General features: G+C 50.0%; 4 protein-coding genes across 11 annotated transcripts in view; 1 reads left to right on the plus strand and 3 right to left on the minus strand.

Moving 5' to 3' along the window:
- Window positions 1–198: 198 nt before the first annotated feature.
- SPAG8 (sperm associated antigen 8) lies at window positions 199–2,605 on the minus strand. Of its 2 annotated transcripts, none has more exons than XM_036081254.2 (7): window positions 2,458–2,605; window positions 1,648–2,359; window positions 1,351–1,525; window positions 1,106–1,151; window positions 909–1,023; window positions 730–792; window positions 199–625 (listed from the first exon to the last, which is right to left on the minus strand). In XM_036081254.2, the coding sequence occupies exons 1-7, from the start codon at window positions 2,520–2,522 to the stop codon at window positions 437–439; spliced, it is 1,365 nt and encodes a 454-aa protein (XP_035937147.1). In that variant the 5' UTR covers window positions 2,523–2,605; the 3' UTR covers window positions 199–436. The 2 variants fall into 2 exon arrangements, with proteins under 2 accessions (XP_035937147.1, XP_035937148.1); XM_036081255.2 differs by having other exon boundaries at window positions 487–625; window positions 730–808.
- Window positions 2,606–3,529: 924 nt separating this feature from the next.
- Window positions 3,530–5,810, minus strand: HINT2 (histidine triad nucleotide binding protein 2). Of its 2 annotated transcripts, none has more exons than XM_078061448.1 (5): window positions 5,727–5,810; window positions 4,206–4,346; window positions 4,005–4,109; window positions 3,834–3,906; window positions 3,530–3,712 (listed from the first exon to the last, which is right to left on the minus strand). In XM_078061448.1, the coding sequence occupies exons 1-5, from the start codon at window positions 5,727–5,729 to the stop codon at window positions 3,621–3,623; spliced, it is 414 nt and encodes a 137-aa protein (XP_077917574.1). In that variant the 5' UTR covers window positions 5,730–5,810; the 3' UTR covers window positions 3,530–3,620. The 2 variants fall into 2 exon arrangements, with proteins under 2 accessions (XP_077917574.1, XP_035937186.1); XM_036081293.2 differs by lacking the exon at window positions 5,727–5,810 and adding an exon at window positions 5,517–5,683.
- The window catches only part of TMEM8B (transmembrane protein 8B), a 41,152-nt gene continuing 24,112 nt past the window's right edge, over window positions 5,040–22,079 (plus strand). The window contains exon 1 of one of the 6 annotated variants that reach the window (XM_036081244.2): window positions 5,040–5,239. Coding sequence is in view for 2 of the 6 variants with exons in the window: in XM_036081231.2 (XP_035937124.2) it covers window positions 19,703–20,246 (544 nt within the window). In the remaining 4 variants the exon portion in view is untranslated. Of the gene's footprint in view, window positions 5,240–5,963; window positions 5,988–19,447; window positions 20,247–22,079 lie in introns of those variants that run through there. The other 5 variants (XM_036081245.2, XM_036081236.2, XM_036081234.2 and 2 more) reach the window with 5 other exon arrangements.
- Window positions 8,998–17,089, minus strand: FAM221B (family with sequence similarity 221 member B). Its single transcript, XM_078062207.1, has 8 exons — window positions 16,998–17,089; window positions 16,628–16,835; window positions 15,985–16,282; window positions 15,669–15,809; window positions 10,265–10,375; window positions 9,908–10,105; window positions 9,387–9,506; window positions 8,998–9,035 (listed from the first exon to the last, which is right to left on the minus strand). The coding sequence occupies exons 1-8, from the start codon at window positions 17,087–17,089 to the stop codon at window positions 8,998–9,000; spliced, it is 1,206 nt and encodes a 401-aa protein (XP_077918333.1).

The following is a 22,079-nucleotide window of genomic DNA, read 5'->3' on the forward strand; positions in this document are numbered from 1 at the left end:
CACCATCTCTCCACACACCAGAAATGGACATTGTCGTGTAAGATGGAAACCAACGTGCACAAAAACCCGACCTTATATGGAAATTGTTGCTCTTTGCAGCTCAGCCTTGTACATATACCTGCTTCGCTCTGGCCTGGTCCCCTTCTTCCTTACCTTATGTAAATATCTGTATCTAAACCAGAATATTTTGGCCAAATATAAAACAACAAAAAATTTCATGGTGTCAAGAGTCTGGGTTAGGGGCAAGTCCAAGGAAAGGTGATGGGGTGTGAACATGGTAATGCCTAGAATAACTGAAATCGCAATCTCAGGACAAGAGAGAACCCTTTATGGAAAGCCCCTTTACCAAGTACAGACAGAATGTACTTCCTTCCCACCTCTCCAGTACAGACGGAAATAGATTCCATATTCCACATCCCTCTTCCCTCCTCAACCCTTAGATAGTGGTTCTACGCATTTCACCACCCTGTTCTCCCTGACAGGCAAGGGAAGATATTTCTCCCAGTTGGTGGGAATAATTCTCAGGTTCATAGGGCAAAGGCTGCCCCAGAGACAAAGGCACTGGTGTTGAGAAACTGCAGTTCTTCCGGAATGGCGTGTCCAGTGTCTTGATGTTACTGACACCCTGGAGGAGGGCCAGAAGGAGGACAGATCCTGCTCTGCGCCAAGGTGGAACAGAAGAGCCCCTTCCCCTCCTTCTTCTCCCGCACTCCCAACACCCTCACACACCGGTAGCTGTGGGGCCCTCTGCATCCAGAAGGTTTCAGGCTGCTCCTGACGGTAGTCGTGAGGCTGTAAGGGAGAAAACCTGAAAAGCGCTTGGTTTGAATCTCCCTCTCTTAACCTCTGCTACTTTCCCACAGCCCATTAGAGCCCAGCTGTACAAGTGGGATGGGATAAGCTCTCACCTTGGTTGGGGCAGGAGGCCCGGCATGTACCAGCTCCTTTCGGTAGTCACGGTGTGTCACAGACTCGACCTCAAAGTGCTTCCTTGTGGGTTCCTGCTCTGCCTGCACCTCTTTACTATACAGTTCTCGGGGGCATCAGAGCCATTCTTCCCAGCTTTGTCTTCCCCCTCCCCTTTACCCTTCCCCCAGCCTCTCACCAGATCTGATGGTGCAGGAGCATCTCCATCATGGCTTCACGCTTTCCTGTGGGAGGGCAGGGAGGGGACAGAATGGGGGAGTCTGGTTAAGAAGCAGGCCCAGAAGAAACAAATGTGAGAAAAGGAAGAAAAATCATGGGGTTTTACCCTTATACCCATTGGACAATCCATAGTCCTACTAGAAATTCCTTCCTCTCTCTTTTCTCTAATGGGCTCATGCTGGCCCGTTCTCTCATGCTTCCCACCTCGAATTGGCTGATAGTAGTTTTGTGGGGGCTGGTATGAGTCTTTCTGGGTGGTGCTGAAGGACGTGGGTGACTGTGGCTGCAGGGTCAGCAGTCCCTGGTGTCCGTGTCGGAAGAAGAAACTCTCAGAGCCATCCTGCATACTTGGAACTTGATCCAGGTGGTTGGTGGCTCTCTGTGGGCCCCAAGTTGAGTGACCATGATATCCTTTATGGTACCCACCCTCATCATAAACTACTGCCTCCCCCAAGAAACTGGGGGCAGTCTTCAGGAAAAGGGAGCAGGTCAAAACAATACCTCCTCCTCCCAGTTGTAGAGAAGGCAGTGGCCCCGTGGCAATGTTTCACTGAGAACCTTACAGTTCCCTTCAACCTGGGGGGTCTTCCAGTGCCCTCGGGCACCAGGTTCTGAGACTTGCAAAAATTTCCAGGGTTGTTTCCGAGGTTCCCAGTGGCAGTAGTGATTCCAGGAGGCACAATTAGGGACCAGCTCTGCCCTGAGGTTTCTGAAGCTTGGGAGATTGGAGGGGCTGAGCTCAGGGTCATGGCCACCGTCTGGACTAGGCCCAGAGTCAGTGGCAGGACCAGGGCCAGAACCAGGACCAGTGCCTCGACCAGAGTCACAGCCAGGACCAGAGCCATGGCCAGGACCAGAACCGGAGCCAGGAACAGGGCCAGGACTAGAGCTAAGGTCATTTGTAGTACAGGGATCCTGGGTGAAACGGGAAACATAGACAGGCTCAAAGCCAAGTCTCCTATGGCCTGTCTTGTGGGTAAAGCTGGCTCCAGTGCAGGGCTCCCCAGGAAGACTGTCAGAGGAGCGGTCCAGGAGAACCCTCGGCTCAGAGTAGCGCGCTAGGGTCTTCGTAGATAACGCATCAGTTTTGGCGGTGGAGGCGGCTGCAGCTGCAGTGATGGCGGCTGCCAAGACCGACCCAGGACGACCATCCGAAGGAAACGGTTCTGAAGCGGACCTGAGCCCTCCAGCACCAGGCTGTATGTCCAAAGATCTAAAAGAAAGCGAATGCGTCAAAGTCCTCAAAAGCGCAGCCCAGTAAGTCCTCTGACCCTTCTTGCTTACACCTGCAGCCAAAGCTGCCGCTCTCACCGAGACCGCGATCCCTTGGTAGACTCGGTGGTCTCCATCTTCAGGCACCAGCTACCGGTTGCCATAGAGACGGCAAATAATTCCAGGAGACTGCGCAGAACTAGAGTTGGGCGGAAGTGTTGGGTGGGGGTGGAGGCAGATTCTCTGCGGGGCGGAAGTCTTCGACCTGCCGCTGTCTGGGAAGTTTGCTTTCCGTTCAGACTCCGTTCCGCCTCAGCCCAGCTTTTAAGGTTCCGCTGGCCTAGGGCCCTGCCTTCTACGCGTAAGCATGGTTTTTTGTTTGTTTTTTTTTTCAAGATTTTATTTATTTATTTGACAGAGACACAGCGAGAGAGGGAACACAAGCAGGGGGAGTGGGAGAGGGAGAAGCAGGCTTCCCGCCGAGCAGGGAGCCTGATGCGGGGCTTGATCCCAGGACCCTGGGATCATGACCTGAGCCGAAGGCAGACGCTTAACAACTGAGCCTCCCAGGCGCCCCAAGCATGGTTCTTTTGAGGCTTTCTAAGGTGGTTCTTTGTGTTGGAGACAAGCACAGGGCTGGGGTATCAGAGTAAAGCATACCTGGTGTGCTTGTGTAGGGGCAACAGTAACTTCCCCTTAGTTCATTCTCAGAAGTGGAGGGAGTCTTTTTAAAATGTTTAAGGTTGAAAATACATCAAACAACTCAAAAGCAAAATGGTGAGACATGGGGATCTGTCAAAGGGTAGAGACCTTTTTTGGTGTGATTACTTCTCCTTCAGTAAAAGGCCCTCACATTGACCATCCTCCTCTCAGACTCCCTTAGCACTTGGCTTGGCATCTGAGTGAGTGCAAGGATTGAGCAAGCCTCACTCCTGGGTTTCAGTCTCTTCCTACTCACACAAGCTTATTCCTACTGCTACTTTTCTAGAAGCTTGATCCAGGTGAACCATTAGTCATGAGGACTCACAGATCTATAGGCAAATGCTTCTTTAACTGCAGGATGGGCCACCTTAATGTCTCTCACTGACCATACTCAAGAGAGATGATTATCTTTAATCAGTTTTCTTTCCTATTTGTGGTATCTTTATGTATTTAAGACAGTGATCCAAAATCGAGGGTGAGTAAGTTTATTAGCATCATAGGGTCCCTTTCCCCCCACCCTCCAAGCATCCAGGTCTGAGGTTCTTGGTCAGTTGGTAGGTTCAACCTGGAGGCCACTGGAGCTGTCGGCCCCCAAGTACATGAATGTGCAGATGATACACAGACTGTGCGCCCAGCTTCCCATCATTGATCACTGAAACAGAACTTGGGGTTAGGAGGTCAGGATCATGGAAAAGGTCAAAGATTAAAGATCATATTGAGGGGTAGTTTTGAGAATTTATACGTGAGGGGCTCAAGGTCCAAAAGTCACTCACCAAGTCGGTATCCATCTCCCAGGCCCTCAGCCTTTGCTGTCTTCTTGGCCACAAGGAGAAGGTGTCCTAGAAGCTACAGGGAAAGGGGTTGGAGACAGGTGGCTTCATTCACAGGGAGCAAAACCTCTAGCTCCACCCCCCGAAGCCAAACCTTGGCCCTGGTCTTCCCACCTGCTGGTCCTCTTCTTCAGCCTGGCTAATCCGAGGAATGGGCTTCTTAGGAATGACCAGGAAATGCACAGGAGCTTGAGGGGCCACATCACGGAATACGAGACACTGGGAGTAGTGACAGGCCAGAGGCCACCATGTTACTTCAACAGGCTGATGGTATCTCAGCAGTTCCTAAGGGGATGAGTCCTAAGGGCACCCTACCTGCTGGTCCTCATATAGAATGTCAGCTGGGAGACTTCGATCCAGGATCCGGGAGAAGATAGTTGGGGCTGCTCCCCTAGGAGCTGTCTGCTGGGCATTGGCCACTTCATTTCCGTCAGTCACACCTGCAGCTCCTCGGACCTGAAGGTGGGTCAGACATACCCAAGGGAGGGCGCTGACACTACCTCTCCCATATAGTGAGTCGGGGCTGGCAGAGGCTGGGTTCTGTTAGTCATTAACTTCATCCTTCTAAGAACCTATTTGTGGTTCTCATCCAAAAGAAAAGTTCCTCAATTTCAGAGCATCAGTAGCAGAGAGTAGGGTCAGATAGTGCTGAGCTTGGTTAGATAAAGGCTGTATTACAATGCAGGACTCAGCAGTGCAAATGATTCCTGTTCCTAATGTGTCTAGTAAATTTAGTTGCTGTTCAGAGGAAAGGACACAGGATGAGAACTGGAAACTTAGGTCCCAGTTCTCCTTTTACCACTGAATTACCTTAGATAAATCCCTCCTCTTGGCTTCAAATATAAAATAAAGGGAGTGGTCTGTATCACCTTTGAGAAGACTGGAGCTCTTCCCATTTACTCATAGCTTGTTACTAAGTTTCCACTAATTTCCACTACTTGTTGCCTGGTCTTTAAGCTATGTTACCCGTTTTATTCAGGTTTGACACAGCACGTCTAGGTGTCACATCCGACCTCTTACTGTGAATTTTACCTCCAGTCCCTTAAATCAGTGAAGGGAAGAATTAAGTGAACTCAGCACCCCCAGCCCCAGGGGATTGTGGGTAGGGAAGCCCCAGTTTCCCAGGGGCTCAGAGAAGGCTGAAGTCAGTGCTGTCACATTGTGGGAGAAAGAGCTGGGATGAACCTGACCCCTCTGACAAGTGGGGAAGATGAGAGGTTAACACTTGTGCTCAGAAGGCCAGGGGCCTGACAAAGGCTGGAGACGGGCTCCGAGAAGACAAACCTCACTTCCTGCAGGGGGCGCTGAGGAGGCTGCCCGGAGCAGGCGTTCGGTCAGCTGGGCTTCAGGTAGGCTTAGAAGGCAGCAGCCAATGCACTGACCCTGCGGCGACCTTGGCGCCCGGGGCGGTGCACGGGGTCGGCCATCGCCGAGAGGCTGCCGCCGCCCACCAGCCCGATCTCACCGCACAGCTCGGGAGGGGCGGCGTTCCCTGCCCGGCGTTCGGGCTCCGTCCCCGCGAGGCCGCAGGGCCGCGCGCGCCTGGGGGAGGAACGCCGATCTCCCGGCCCGGAAGGGCGGCCGAGCCCGCGGGACGCCCTCCACGCGCCTACGGCCGCTTCTCACCTGTGCCCCCCGCGGCCCCGCCACCGCCACCGCCCTGCGCGCCACGCGCAGCCCGGCAGCCAGCACCGGGGCTGCCGCCATCTTGCCCCTCAGCCGCCGAACCTCTCCCCGGGCCAGTACGCCGGTCCCGCCGCCAGGCCGAGGTGGGGCTGCCACGGAGCCGGCGAGCGGCAGCCATTGGCTCCGCCGGCGGCCGCGAGCGAGCCATACCATCCCATTGGTCGCGCTCCTGGGCCCCCGCTTGCTGCCCTTTAGCCCGGAGGGTGGCGCCGTTCACTGCTCTGGCTCCGCCGCCACCGTGGAGGTGGACTCTTTTCAGCCCATTGGCTTCTTCTGCCAGCTGGAGGGCGAGCGTTCCACTCCATTGGCTTAGACTTCTGGTCAGAGTGACGGTTCCTTCGCCATTGGGCCCCCTAGGTAGTTTCGCCAAGAGAGTGTCTCACTCCATTGGAAGGATTAAGAGACCCAGAGGTGGGATTTTCCTCCAGTTGGCTCCGCCGCACCACACTGGTGTGGCACCGAGCCCCGAAGGTCGTAGACCGTCTCCCGGCATTGGCCGGGGGGAGGGCGGGTTCTGAGGGCGCGCGGCGCTGGCTGGCTCCGGGAAGCGCCGCACCCCGGGGAGGCCAAGGCCACAGAGGGGGGCCGGGCGGGGGCGCCAGGCGGGTGGGCTGAAGGTGAACTGGGACGGGGTCCTTTCTTTAACTGGTGGGACAGATACCCAACTTCTTCCCTACAAGGGCATTTCAGCCTCTTGAGCATTTCAGAGATTTTTAACTTACTCATCTAAGGGCAGTTCCTCCTTAGTTTATGTTCTTGTGTACATACTCCAAGATTGAGGATTCTGCAGTTTGTTTTCAGGGCATTTTTTCCCTTTTTTCCCCTTTCTTTTTAAACGGGGGTGCGGCGGGAGTGTCCTGTCTTTGCCACATGACTAATAAGCAAAGTAATAGGTATCCAGTGTTCTTTCCTTATCAGAAATGGTGTGTGATGCAGTTAGTCTTGCGCCTGGCATTTTTAGGTAGGTTTGAAGGACCAGGGAAATGCATCATGGCTAGGTCAGAAGTATATTTCGTTTTGCTGGAATGTATATTTTTTACAGAGGAACGGGGGTCACAAAATGCTAATATTCTCACACAGGTAAGTTTTAGTACGACATTTAACACTTAGGACAGAAGCCACCACTGTATCTTTAGGGTTTTTTGGTTTTTTTGTTTTTGTTTTTGTTTTAGCACAGGTCCTTGACATAGATAGGTGCTCAATGATTGTGGAATGAATAACATTTGGTGTTTCATTTGCTTTCATAATATGTAATACATATGTATTGCATATATATTCTTATTCTGCCCCTTACAATCAATTTTCCACATTATTACATAGTCTATGTAAATATATTTGTAATGTCTGCGTTTTATTTATTTACTTATTTATTTTTAAGATTTTATTTATTTGAGAGAGAGAGAATGAGCGGTGGGATGGGGCAGAGGGAGAGAGAGAGAAGCCGACTCCCCACTGAGCAGAAAGCCCTGATGCCATCCCAAGACCTGGAGGTCACAACCTGAGCCCAAGGTAGATGCCCAACTGACTAAGCCACCCAGGCACCCTCTGCATATTATTTATTTGAATGAGTTTATCACAGTAACCATTCCTTTATTGTTGACTATTGAATTAGTTTTAATGAATGGTCATTATGGCGCTAATTGCATATCACCCGTCAAGAACAACTCTTTACTTCCAGGGATAGTAACAATCTTTGCTATAGCCATATTATTGTTAGAAAGTCCTTTTTCCCTCCAAAGGGCAGACATTTGACCCTGTGATTTCCCCCTAGGAGTTCTAGCAGTCCAGATTGCATCCCTTCCTTTGGAAGTATAGACAGCTTCCCCAAATGTGGGGAAATGTAGACTGGCCTTTTCTGTGCCCCAGAGGCTACATGCAGTTCTCTGTGGTGCCTCTGAGACCACATGGAGCTGCTCTGGAGAAGCGCAAGAGATAAGAGGAGCTGGCATCTAGGAAGGGGAAGGAAACCGGCCAGGCACGGTAGACGACGACAAGGCACTTTGAAACTGGTTATTTCTTTGGGTTCTCAGGGAGAGCAGGTAGCACAGAGATTATTCTTTTACAGACCCAGAAACTGAGGCCCAGAGAGTGACTTGCCTAGGATCACAGAGCCCATTAGTGCCAGAATCTCCTACTCCTCATAAAAATAACTATGATTCACTGATTTTGGCCACAGTCACTGATTTTGGCTGCTCGCCCACAGTTCTTTACTCCAAGCCTTTGTGATACCTGGCAGCTGCTCTCTGAGCTGCAGCTCTCTGGAGGCTCTGACCACTGTCTCCAGTACTGATCCCCACCGCTACATTGGCTACTGGACCTCATTAGAGACTTCTGTTCCTTTGTTCTTTTTTTTCAATTTGTCAGTTGCTTCCTGGCTTTACTTTCTTTCCGTTTGTATGGTCAACTCTCTCCACATTCTCAAGGCTTCTTTTTGCTTTCTTTTCCTGATCATCCTCCCTGACACCCTCCCATCATCAACCATCAATCTAACTATTGTGTTTCTTTTCCTCTTTAGGTACCTGCTTCCGGCTGTACCCGAATCCTCAACTACCCACTGATTAGGTTTTTCTGTGATTCCCCACATTAGCCTTCCCAAACCTTCTCCTCTCTCTTCCTGTCTCCTACTCCCCACTCTTACCCCTTTCCTTCACAACCAGCAACTGACCTTGTCTCCTATTTCACAGGGGAGCTTCCACAAGATCCTGCTTCCTGCAGCTCCGTGAAGGCCCATCATTTTCTTTCTCCCTTCCTCTTGGTCTTAGGGGGTGGTACTTCTCCTGTCCAGAGCAAATCCCTTCACCTCTGCCCTGATCTCATTCCTTCCCTCCATCTCTGGGATGTCTCACCAGGCATCTCTCTCTCTTCTGCATCCTTCAAGATCTTTTTCTCTACTGGTTCCTCCCCTTTTTTCCCCCCCTAAAAAATGCTTCCTTGACTCCACATCTCCCTCTGGATATTGTCTGACTTCTCTCCTGCTCTTTTCATCCAAGCTTCCTAAACAAACTCTTTCAAACTTACCGCTGTTTGGTTTCTGCCTCCACTGCACCACTGAAACCACATTATCTGAAGTACCCAAAGACCTAATTATAAAATCCAATGGACATTTTCCAGTCTTTATTACTGGCATCCCCACCTGCATCTAACATTAGTGTTCACTCTATCCTTCTGGAAACCCCCTCCCTCCTTGGCTTGCTTGAAGCCACTCTGTCCTTCTGATGCCAGAGCTAGCATCTTGAATGTGGGTTTGGTGGAGGCAGGTGGCTTGATCCAGCCTGTCTCCTGTGTGGTGCTCTCTCTTGGCCCCATTAGGTGCCAACTCTAAGGTCCTAGGGTGTCTATCCCTGGGCTGGGATCTATCTGCCCCATACAGAACCAGGCCAGATTCCAGAGGCTTCCTTTTTATTGCTGATTTGAGCCAGGTTCAAAGAGGCCTGCGCCAGGTGTTGACACTGTCTGTCCCTGGAGGAGGGAAAAGCAGAGGTGAAAGGGTCAGGTATGGGGGTCAGACACAGGGTCAGGCCAGAGGCTGTGTGGGCCAGGAGGCCCAGGGGGTCTGGGGTGGGAGCCAGGACGGCCAGAGGGCCCCTGCTCCTGTAGAGCCGCAGAGTCAGAGTTGCTGACAATGGCTTCTCGGAGGGTAGGCATCTCTGCAAAAGGCACATAGTCTGCTCCTGGGGGTGGAAACCAGGGCAAGTATGGGGTGCAGCAGGTGAGAGGGTGAGATAGTCCTGGATGGGATGGTTGAGGGTGGGAGCACCTTCCTGCCCAGCCTTCTGACTATGACCCCCCCGTTCTAGGTTGCCCCCTCACCATGAGGCCTCCCTCCTCGTCGCCGGGTCTCCTCAGTCTCAAAGAAAGTCTCGTGTTCCTCCCAGCGCCGGTCACAGGCCGCACAGAGGAAATTAGACTCAAAGCAGTTGCAGCAACAGCCTAGGGCGAGGAGGAAGCCAAGACAAGTATAGGGAATTGGGGCTTCCTCATGGGCTGACTGTATTCTCATCTCTTCCGTACCAACCACAAACCCGAGTTTCTTCTTTTTTTTTTTTTTTTTAAAGATTTTTTATTTATTTGACAGAGACACAGCGAGAGAGGGAACACAAGCAGGGGGAGTGGGAGAGGGAGAAGCAGGCTTCCTGCGGAGCAGGGAGCCCGATGCGGGGCTCGATCCCAGGACCCCAGGATCATGACCTGAGCCGAAGGCAGACGCTTAACGACTGAGCCACCCAGGCGCCCCAACTCGAGTTTCTTCTACCAGTTCCCCTATCCTTATCCCCAAACTATTTGCATCCTACCCATGCCCACCCCTGTACTCCCCTCACCCTAGAAATTACCTTTCACCCTGCAGGGATGGGACCCAGTAGCTGCATGGTCTTCATGGCTGTGTTTGCAGCGACATTGGGCCCTCCAGGCCTTGGGGTCAAAGGTAGCTCGTCTTTTGAGCCAGAACTCACCCACCTCCTCTGGGCGTGATGGGATAAAGCAGAACGTGAGGCAGCGACACTGGCCCACATTGCAGGGCACAGATATGTCTGTGGTAATGGGGAAAGATGGAGGATTAGAATGGCACCTAATAGGGCCTGGCCTTCCCGTGCCAACCCCCTCCCTCGTACCATCACGCACACTTTCTCTCATATGGCCAGAGTACAGTTATCCCTCCCCGCTGGCAGGGGCTGGTCAGTTCTCCCTACCTGAGATGATCTGGTGCTCTTTCAACAAGTGTCCACAAAAGCATTTGGACTCATCTCCAATCCGGAAACAGTCCCATAGGTAATGGGGGCAGCGCCAGCCAATGTAGAGACCTGAGTGTGGAGGGATTAACAAGGAAAAGTGAGAAGGAAAAATAGCCTACACCTCCTACCCAAGGCATTCTCACCTCTCCCCCTAGGTGTATTCACCTCCACCCATGAGTTCTCATCCCCACCCCTTTAGACATTTTCTCGCCAGGTTTTCTCAGGGTTCCACAAGTGTTTCAGTTCCTTTTCCACCCCAGGATCCACTCCATCTCTGTTAGCCTGTCAGAAATGACTGAGGACAGTCTTCAAGATTATAAATGAAATTTTGTTTGAAGATAAACACGAATCTCGCCAAGTTCTCTGTGACTGTGAAGATTCCCATCTCCTCCCCTTCCCACATTAGAAACCAACTTTGTTTTGTTTCCTTGAAGTGTCTAAGGTGAGGGAAGGGAAGATGATTGGCCAGGGGTAGAAGAGATGGTGAGGACTGGCACCTAAGAAGCATGGTTGTTGACAGGACCAGAGGCAGAGGAGGAGGAGGTTGGGCAGCTCTGGGACCAGGAGGAGGGCTTTTCCTCATTTTTCAAGGTTCGCACCTTCATATTTCCTTTCTTTGTTCCTGGTGTTACTGAATGAATGCTATCTATGAATTTGAGAAGGGCTGCCTGTGGTTCTCTAAGAATCAGGAGAAAGAGGTAGGCCGGAAGTCATGAGTGGTGAAGGTCAAGAAATCGAAGCTTGTGAGGCTAAGAAGTATCCCTGAGAGCAGGCACCAGCAAAACGCCACAAACCTTGAGAGCCTGGTTTCAGCCGTGGGATCTGAAACTGGCTTCATGGTCAGCCTTACTAAAAGGCAAGGGTGGAGCCATGTAAATGTGGGAGGAGAACCAGAGAGCACATCCCACTCAGATTTTCTCACCCTTCAGGAGACCTGAGAGTACTCCAACTTCTAGGCAAGAATCCTAGATGAGTCCTCATGGAGTGGGACCTTCGGCCGTAGGACCCATTCCCATTTAAAGGCTACAGTGAAGTGTTACCTCCACCAAAAAGTTGTCCCTGACTTCCTCTGTCTGTTTAGGGGCCTCTTCTCTTTTTTTGACTCCTTGTGCTACTCCTATCACAGTACTATACATGAGAATGGACTTTCCACTTGTATTCCTCTTAAACTGTAAGTTCCTCCAAGGAAGGGTCTGTCTTTTCGCCTATATCTCTAGTCCTAGCTTAGGGCCTGGCCAAAATAGGTGCCCAGAGAGCACAGACTCCTCGACTGACGAAATGAAGGAGCAAGTTCCTTCAGGAGGGAAGACAGACCCAGTATTCTAGGCATAGCCCTGAAGTTAGTGTCCTCTGGTCTTTGACTCTGGCCAGGGCCACAATTCACAATTTTGTGCCTAATTGTCAGTCTAGGTTTTCTTGCCTCACCCATGGTCTTTCAGGGTCTAAAGCCTGTCCAGATGTGGCTTTTGGCTTTGCTACTTCTGTCCTGATACTGACAGCCTATAGTGCGACTGCCCCATCACACCAGCGAGTCTTGGTCAAAGGGGCGGAGTACAGGCAGAGTCACAATGGAGGTGAGTGGGGGCCAGAATTCCACTAGAGGAATTCTGAGCTCTGTCCAGAGCAGCAGGACAGGCTGAGAAGATGAGGTGTGGAGGTGAACGAGGGTCAGTGCCCATAGATCAAGGTCCTGCCTGAGGGCCTGGGAGAGTCAAGTCCAAGCACTGATATGGGAGTCAGTGTCCAGCTCTCAGATGAAGACTAGAGTTTAAACAGACTAGCAACTATACCTCAGATTCCATTATAGGTGTCAGTGGTCTTAAAGTGGGACAACTGACATCAGGCCATGTAGTCCAGAGTGGGACCCTCTTCTCTCTGCTCTGATTCCAAATACTCTTAGGACCGGCAGGGTGAGGAGACATTATCTGGGATGCCATTTTGACCCTGTATAAGGTGATTCTACGTAGTTTCGCCTTAAGAATCTTTGCCTCAAGCATTTTCACTGCAAACGTTTTCACTGCATGATTAATTGGCCATAGGCAATTTTGCCACAAAAGAAAAAATTATGAAAAATAAAAGGGCATTCATTAAAAAGGACATAATGAAAAATGGAAAATGAATATCAAAATTAAAAATGGCTTTATTGCAAAATGCAGTATATTTGAATTTAAAATGTATAGAATAGATTCATGGCAATACTATACAAATAACTGATTTTATTTTGTGGATTGTACCTAAGCACTTGTCTTCAAAGTTTTTCATTCATAGTATTATACGTTTTTGTTTTTTGTTTTGTTTTGCTTGTTGATTCATCTCCTTGTTTGGCATCACACTTTTTCTTTTTTTGCTAAAATTTCTTCCTTCATTAAGAGAGGTATCAGTTTCCAAATACTAGGATACATATTTGTAACTGAACTTTGTATTGTGTTGTGAAAGCTTTCTACACTGCTGTTTTTTCTTGGCACATTGTCACATGTCCATCGATAGACATTCCAAGTTGTATGGGAAGTTGTGTGGGTTCAAAACTCTGTGTCACTGTGTAGACAATTATGAAGGCTAAGATCTATGTAATATAAAAATGGGAGTACTAGTGTCAACAGAGAAATGAAACCAAACTGTCAACCAGTTGATGAAACCAACAAACTGTCAAACCAAACTATCAACTAGTTTATCTTTTTTTAAAATCTTTTAAAAAATATTTTATGGCAAATTGCCTTATGGTTAATTAATTTTGTGGCACCCTATTTGTGGCAAAGGTGTCTACAGCACAGATGCTTACTCTGAAAATACCAGACAGGGTACAACACAGTCGATTCCATGGTCATATAATCACATTTGCATGATAACATCTATTTTTGCTTAGAACATCTCCATACAACATACAGTTGTCTTTACATGAAGGATGTCTCCAGTCCAGACCTCTCTCCTGAGCTTCAGACCCATATATATAGCCAGCTGTCTCCAGACTCTTTCACCAGCGTGTTCCACCAGCACGTCTAATGTGGTACAGCCAATTATTCCTTTCAAACCTGGCCCTCATCCTTTGTCCTCTGTTCATCCAACACATACTTATCATGAATCTACTCTGTTTTAGGCATTCATTAATGGTATCATCATCAAATCAGTCTCTAAGCCAAAAACCTAGAGGTCATTCCAGGCATGTCCTTCTCTCTTATCCCATACATCCAAAGATCCAAAAGTCAGTTTTACCTTCTTAACATTTCTTGAACGTTCTATTTCTCTCCACCTCTACCCATCTACTTCTTACCTGGATTATTATTACCAGTGACCAATGTAGTCTTCCTATGTCCAGTCTTATCTTTCTCCAGTCTACAATACTGCCAGAGCAGTCTTTCAAAAACACAAATTTGTTCATGTTATTGTCCCACTTAAAATCTTTTAGTGACTCTCAGCTACCCTTAGATATAATCCCAACTCTTGAGCTTTGCACAGAAATGCCTGTACAGTTCTGCCCTTCCAGAGCTGAGCCTTGTCCAACATTTCTTGCACTTTCCTACTGGTGCCTTGCCCTGTCAGATCTCACCTGGATATATCCCACTTTTTACCTGGCCACCTCTTTTTATTTTTTTTTTTTTAAGATTTTGTTTATTTATTGAGAGAGAGAGAGAACAAGTGGGGGGGGGGAGGGGTAGAGGGAGAGGCAGACTCCCTGCAGAGCAGGGAGCCCGATTTGGGGCTCGATCCCAGGACCCTGGGATCATGACCTGAGCTGAAGGCAGACACTTAGCTGACTGAGCCACCCAGGTGCCCCTCTTTTTACTCATCTTATAGATTTCAGCTGAGAAGTCATCCCTTCCAAGGCTTATTCCCTGAGCCCCCAAGACTGGGTGCCCTTTTTTTCTGCTCGTGTGGCACTGTGGGCTGACCTCAATCATAGCAATTAGAATGAATTATAATTATCCTTTTACTTACTGGTGTCTCTCATTAGAGTACAAATTACTTGAGAGATTTTGTTTTTGACATCCCACCAGCCACTGCCTCCGCATCTGGCTCACTGACTGGCACACAGTTGGTGCTCAGTAAATGCTGAATAAGTAAAAGAAAAGCTTACACTTGATCCTTCTCTACACAGCACACATTCTGATTCTCTAGGGACTCAAGATCCCCAATATTAGGAGGGAACCCTAAATACCTTTTTCAGGATTGAATGACACTTAAATTACTACATAAACTGCCCGTTTAAACAGGAAAATGAAGAAGTTCCATGTGAAGAAGTATAGCAGCCTTGAAGAGTGGGGAGCAGGCAGGAGGTTCTGAGAAGGAGATCAGGGACTGAATGACCCTGTATTTGCAGGAAGAATAAGAGTGACAGAAGATGTTAAAATAAGCAAACAAAGTCATTTAAATGCCTGAATTGAGACTGAGAAACAAATGAGATCATTATGACTTTCTTGGCCAGGGGTGGAGGGGAAGGGTCCCAGCATGAGAATGAGGAAAGTAAATTGCATGGAGAAGGGAGGACATAGGATTGCCTGGTTGTCTTTATATCTTAAAGATATAAAGATATATGTCTTATATCTTTATATCATCTAGTTTCAACATAACTCTCTTCCTATCATAAGGGGAAAAGGAAGTATAAAAGACAAAAGTAAATGCACTGATGTCTACTGAATTCAGTTTAGAAGCCCCCAGAATCTGCAGAGCAGGTCAGGGTTGCTTTCTGAAGGTATTTGCTATAGACATGAAGTTCAGCAACACAGGTACACATGCTCGCACCGGACGGCACGGGTTTACATAGTACATCTGCACACCTTTTATATGCAGGCCCAGATAAGCATAGCGTGCCACTAATGGGGCTGGCAAGAGTACTAATTCTGGGCTGAGACTTGGAATCAGTAGGGCTTGAAGATACGACGCTTCTCTTTGGCGAAGAGACTCATAGCTTTTGGGTACCCACGTGATAATGGTCTGGCATGCGGGGTGACAGCCTTTTAGTGGAGTTCCACCAAGGGGACCAAGGCCTTTTGCCATGTCAGAGCCACAGGTCTCCTGGACTGTCTAGGGTCCTGGGCCATCTCTGCCTTAAGGTCGGTTTGGTGCAGGCTCTCAGAGCCCTAGATGTGGGGCTGGCCTATGACCCTTCTTTTTTTTCTTCCTTTTAACAACTTTAGTTTAGCTGCCTGTCCCTACCTGGGCTTTATATGAATATCCCCACTTTTTTCTGTACTCATGCTGTCCACTTTGGCCCACCTGGCTTCTTCCCTCCTAGATTACAGGCAGTTAGCATTGCCATTTCCACAAGGGGCAGTGATCCATTGATCAGGTCAGGATCCCCGATCCAGTCAGATTGGAGGATGGCCACCGGCCTGTCACAGGCTTCTGAAGGGCTTTCTGGGCTCACCTGTCTGGATGGTACTTAGGGCTGCATTCTTCTCCCATTGGAAAAGATAATTCACCTGAGCACCAAACTTCTCTCTGGGCATTGCCTTAGCCACTTCCACCAGCTCTGCTCGCTTGGCAGGGACCACTGGGTGGACTGTGTAATCTGGGAAGGGAAAAGCTGAGTAACCAAGGGGAAGTGAGGAGGCCCTAAAACTAAGAGAAGGGGCCAGGTTAAAGAGTAACCCAATCCCCTCCTCCCGGGGCAGGTGTAAGACAGTGATGGGAACGGGGAAAAGTGCAGGCACAATTACGGCTAACTCCTTTCTCCTTCGTCTTGCCCAGCTGTTGTCCAGGCTGCGCCGTGGCTGCGGTGCTGTCCGTGGCGTCCACCTGCTCTTTGTCTTCTCCTTCCTCTTCCTTTTCCTTTGCAGATGTGTCCAGGTGGATCGGGGCTGAAGGGCTTGAAAGGGAGTGCTTTTGAAGGATCTCAGACTCAGAGATCTGGATGGACCTCCTTGACCATGAGACCTCACTGGGAGAATACTTAGAGAGGTCTTCCTTCAGAGTATCAGGGGAAGATACAGGGACATAGTCTTGTGATGAGGTAGGAGAAGAAAGGTGTTTCTCTGGGACCTTAAAGATGTGAGTTTCCAACAGGGTCTCAGGGATAAGGATTTCTAAAGGGATCTCAGAGTATCCTACAGGTATCTCAGAGATGGAGGGCTCCAAAAGGGATTCAGAGGTGTAGGTCTCTAAAGGAGCCAGGGAAGTGGATGGAACCAGATGAGATTCAGAGGTGTGGGCCTCTAAAGGGGTCTCAGAGATGGAAGGTTCCAAAGGGATTTTAGAGGTGTGGGTCTCTAAAGGGGCCTGGGAAGTGGATGGAACCAGATGAGATTCAGAGGTGTGGGCCTCTAAAGGGGTCTCAGAGATGGAAGGTTCCAAAGGGGTTTTAGAGGTGTGGGTCTCTAAAGGGGCCTGGGAAGTGGATGGAACCAGATGAGATTCAGAGGTGTGGGCCTCTAAAGGGGTCTCAGAGATGGAAGGTTCCAAAGAGGTTTCGGAGGCATGGTTCTCTAAAGGGGCCTGGGAAGTGGATGGAACTAGATGAGATTCAGAGGTGTGGGCCTCTAAAGGGGTCTCAGAGATGGAAGGTTTCAAAGAGGTTTCAGAGCCATGGTTCTCTAAAGGGGCCTGGGAAGTGGATGGAACTAGATGAGATTCAGAGGTGTGGGGCTCTAAGGGAGTCTCAGAGATGGAAGGCTCCAAAAGGGTTTCAGAGGTAAGGGGCTCTAAAGGGGTCTTAGAGATGGAAGGCTCAAAGCCCGTTTCAGGGATAGGGGGCTCCTGTGAGTCCTCGGCGGAGGGGTCCTTTGAAGAGGGGTGCTTCTCTGTTTCCATGGTGGTATGAGGCGCTTCTGTGACCTTGTCTGCTTCCATCTAGTGGTAGAAGAGGGTACAGTCTTCATAAGGTTGGGACTGGAGGGTCTGCAAGTCAGAGTTCACTGGGGGTTATGGAATTAGGGTAAGGTTTTCAGTGCACCTGAGATAAAAGGAGGAAGCAAAATGAACTTTGGGTCAGGGTATGGTGCCAGGAGGTTCACCTGTGTGCCTAGACCCCATGTGACATGTGGCTACAGATTGTGAGGGAGCTGGAACTTAAAGACAGAAAGGCTGAAGCAGTCAGAATCCCATCAGTAGATGGTAGCAGAGGACCGTGACCCAGGAGGGAGCCTGAACATAGCAACTTGACTAGTCCAAGAGCAGGGTCCTGGGCCTTAGGACCATGGAGGTCAGGCAGTGGAGTTCTAGAGACTGGGATACCAAGCCAAAGTGGGGGTTTGCTCCTAAGAGTGCAGGACAATGCCATGATGCATTAGGCAGGGCCCTGACTACAGTCTGGTTTTGTCTAGGGACCACATACACCCTCCCTTGATGATGTCACTCATGTTCAAGGCTTCAGTTACTTCCAGCTGGTATGCGGATGATTCCTAAATCCATATTTCCAGTTCAGACCTCTTTAAATCCCTGTGTTTAACACTCGTACCCAACTGCTTGCTGGACATTGCTAAATGGATGTCCCCCAGGGCATGAAAGCTGAACTCTGGGAATTATTTTGGTCTTACCCTTTCCCCTCAAACCTCATCTTCAAATAGGCACCAAGGACTATATTTCCTATCTTCTAAATAATCCCGAAATCCATTCTCTTCTTTCTTTTCTCTCTAATTTTGTTTAAGTTCTCATCATTTTCTACCTGGATTATGTAGTAACTTCACCCCTCTGCCTCCTCCAGCATATTAATCCATTCAGCCATTCTTTCATTGATTTATGTAACTTATACTTTTATAAACAACCCAATCTTACACTTTTGCCCAGGCACTGTGCTAAGCATTGGACTCAGTTGAAAGAATCTGGGAAGGAGACCAGGCTAACCAAAATGACAATACAGATGAGTTGGTGGCGTGCTGGGGTAAGCTTAGGATGCTGTGGAGTGGGGTGTGACAAATTTGTCTTGGAAGGATGTCCAAAAGAAGTCAGTCCTCCTTAATGACCCAATGGAGATCTTTCTTTAAAAATGTAAACCTAACAATGGCATTCCTTTGCTTAAAAACACTCAATTGTGTCAGCCTAAGGATTAAGTCTAAATTTCTTGGCCCTGACATTCAAGGCTTGTCATTATTTGCAACACTGCCTAAGGATTCCAGCTTTAGCCTTCTGTGTTCCCTACTTTCTTCCCATGCTCCAGAGATGCTAAACACATCACTTAACATTCATTAGAGTCTTTCCAAAGGGGAAGTTTGGGACAAGAAGTAGGGAGAGAGGTAGGATGATAGGAATCTGACCAGACATTCAGCAAGAGGAAAAAGATACTTGAAGGTGGAGAACCAAGGATGGGAGGAGAAGAAGGATAAAAAGAAGGGGAAGGAGGGAACTGGGCGGAGAAGCGTGGTGGAGGGGGAGTGTAAGGATGAAAAGTAGAGAATGGGAGGGGTTTCGACTGAGGTGGGAAGGGGCAGAAGGTGTTAGGAGCGAAATGAGATGAGAGTTTGGAGGAGGAACCTTTGGAGAAACCACATACCTCTGGGCTTTGGCTTGGCTATTACAAGTCCTTAGGTCACGATCTCGTCTGAAGCTGGGAAGGGGAAATGTTAGGGAAGGATGGAAGGCTCTTGGATGAGACTCGCCTTGCAGTTGTTATGTAATGAGAGGCCTTGCCTTCAAGTCTACCACTTGGGGAGGGAAGTTGGACACCTGCAGAAATTCGCAAAGGAACTCTGGCCAGATCTGGGGGAGGGTGGGAGGGGAAGGGACGAGGGGTTCCGCGGCCGATGAGGGAGGAGCTTGACTGAAACCTCTGGAACCCCAGCCGGGAGAGGAGGGATCCGTCCCCAGGGCAACCAGACGCCCAGGAGTCTCCGTGGCAACAGCACTGGTCTCCATATGAGGCTGCATTGGACCTAGAGGGGACAAGCCTAGAGGGCTCACTTTTAAAGGGGTTTTGCGGGATCTCTGTGAGAGTGTTCGGGTAGTCTGCGGACGTCTGTGGGGACGTCCGTAGGTGTCTGGGTTTGTGAGGGTCTCTGTAGGGTTCCTATGAGATGTGTGTGGCTCTATCAGTGGGGGCTGTGAGCATCTGAGGTTGGCATAGGGGCTCCGAGGTTGGGGTGAGAAAGGCAGGGGATCAAGGAGCTGGGGCTGGGGCGGAGTCTGTCCTCGGAGGCCCGCAGAATCAAGTTGGAGACCAATAGAATAGGGCAGAGGGTGGGCTCTACTGACAAGAACCAATCGAGGTGATAGATGGGCGGAGCGTCATAACTACGTCAGACAGAGGCCGCAGCCGCGGGGCCTGGTTATCGCCGGTCCAGCGCAGCCCGGAGTCGCCCAGGCCTGAACTCCTACCCAGGTCCCCGGCCCGGCCTTAGCCGGCCTGACCCCGGCCCGGGGCCCACGAGGACACCGAAAGCCACCCCCTTGGGGGTGGGGAGCGGAGCCGTGGGTCAGCTCTGAGCGCACCCCGCGCTGGCCTGTCCGGCCCCGCCCCCGCCCCGGGCCATGGCCCAGCCCTGGTCCCGGCCCCTCGTCCTATCCTCATCCAGCCCTTGGCCCCCAGCCCCGCCCTCGCCCCGCTTCCCAAATCGGCCCCTGCCCCGGCCTGGGTCCCAGCGAATGCCCAGATCCGAGTCCCAACCCAGGCCCCCCCTCCAGTCCCAGTCCCAGTCCCTGTGCCTGTCCTGGCCCCCAACCCCTCCTCTGCCCTTGTTCCACCTCCTGTCACAAATCCCAGCCGAAACCCTGTCCCAACCCCATTCCCAGTGTTTGCTTAAACCCGGTGCCCAAACCCTGCCCTTGCCCCAGTCCCCATTACATCCCCTGCTTCAATCCCATTCCCTGCCCTTGTTCAAGCCCCAGTGCCCAGCACAGCCCAATCCATTATCTCAGCCTTTGCCCTCATCTCTGTGTTTACCCAAGTCTCTCCCACTATCCACCCCCCTCTCTCATACCCTGCCCCTCTCCCAGCCTCGACTCAGGTCTGGGCTCCAGCTGCCGCCAGCCTTATTGCTGCTGTTGCTGTTCTCTGTCCTTGGCCCGGGGGCTGGTGAGTGCAGAAGCAGGAAGCACTGAGGCAGGGAGGGGTGGACTGGAGGGATTCAGGAGAGGTGGGTCCTGGGCAACTAGATCACTGGGGAAGAAGTCCGGAGAAATAGGGAGGAGAGAGGTCTTACACAAGGGAGAGAAATTGGGAGGGTCAGAAGAGAGGAAACCGAGGGCTTGAGGCTCAGCAGGTGCCTAATAATCCCCAGGACAGAGACTCCAAGGTTTTCTTTCCTGGTGGCCATCCTGACCCCGCTTTGACTCTTGCTTTTCCAAGGAAGGAAACTTGGAACTTCTTCTGCAAGGGAAGTTTGATGGGGGAGACATAATCCTGTATCAGAGAGCCTCTAGTCCAGTGTGGGAAGTTCTAGCCTAAACTTTGAGATATTGGGCATGCATTAAAACAGGGTTAAGAAAAACAGTTTTGAGAACAATGTAGCAAACAGTTGGACATGGGTTAGTTTTCTTCTTGTAATGAGTCTTGTTCCAGATAAGTTTGTTTTGCTTAGGAATAATTCCTGACACTTTTAGAGCAGTCTTGAAATATAGAGGGCCATTTTATAGATGGGGAAACTGAGGCTCGGTTGGGGGGCAGTTTTCCCAAGGTCATACAGCTTGTAAATGGCAGTACTGGGGCTAAAAAAAGTTTCCTAATTCCTGTTTTATACTAGTGTTTTGTTTTTTTTTTTCACTGCAACATATGCCTAATAGGAAAATAGCCAGTTGAGAGAAGACTCAAAGCACAACCTGTCCTCTCCCATGTCTGCCCACAGTGGGGCTTCCTCATTTGCCAGTTGTCAGCCTAGGACCACCATCCAGGGAGGAAGTGATTCGGAGAGGGGGAGGTCCAACTTCTTAATGGGTGGAATGTGGGAGCAGGCGGGGTTCCTGGCTGTAGGAGATATGCCATAAAGTTGGCCCCATCTTAAGGAGATGACTGTGGTCTTCACAGCCTCAGCCCCCAGTCCCCTCTGGCACTCTAGATAAGATGGAGATATACCTAAGGGAGTCTTTGGCAATAATAACAGAGCAACTGGGGTGGGAGTTGGGTTTCAGTGAGCTTTGGGGGCCTAGTTCAGTGTATAAACTTGAGGAGATCGGTACATGCCAAAGGTCATGCCGCTGCAGAGGTGTCCAAGCTCTATATGTATGTTCACTGGCATCTGGGTACCTATGTGTGTGTGTACCTGAGGGGTCTGGGGGAATGCTTGTCGTGTGCAGTGCGTATACATGCTTATGTGTTAGTATGTTCTGTGGCATGCATGGGAGCCCCTGCGTGTCCTCTGAGCGCCTATGTGATTGCGTGAAGGGGAGAGTACATGTTGTGGCCACACATGTTCCTCTTCAGCAGTTCTTGCTCCTCCTATAGACAGATCACCGAAGTGTCACCTTCCAAATGGATTTCTTAGTTGGAGGCAGTGTTTGCTGCCTCCCACAACATATAGGATAATCCATGTGCCCCTAGCCTGACTCTTTGAAGGAAGGAGCTATAGAGGGGCTCAGTGTTGATGACTGCCGCTGGCAAATTAGGCACTCAGTAGAGGTAATAGCCAGGCCAGTTTTTCAGTTTAGGTGAAGGAGAATCTACTGTTGAGCCCAATTCGTAGCATCCATCCCTGCCACCATGGCTTCTTTGTTCACGAGCCCACTGAGCAAGCCTGGGCTGGCTAGGGGCGGAGGGTGGCTGACAGCCATGGAACTGTAGGAAGCTGAAAGATGTGGATTAAAAGATGATTGTCCAGAAGCAGGTTCAGGTGCTTTGGGGAGAATTGTAATGAAGTTGGAAAAGAGCTCTGAATAGGCTCTACTAAGGGCTGCCCTTAGTGTTGTTAATAAT

Source organism: Halichoerus grypus, chromosome 14 (assembly GCF_964656455.1).
Source record: "Halichoerus grypus chromosome 14, mHalGry1.hap1.1, whole genome shotgun sequence".
Classification (NCBI taxonomy): Eukaryota; Metazoa; Chordata; class Mammalia; order Carnivora; family Phocidae; genus Halichoerus; species Halichoerus grypus.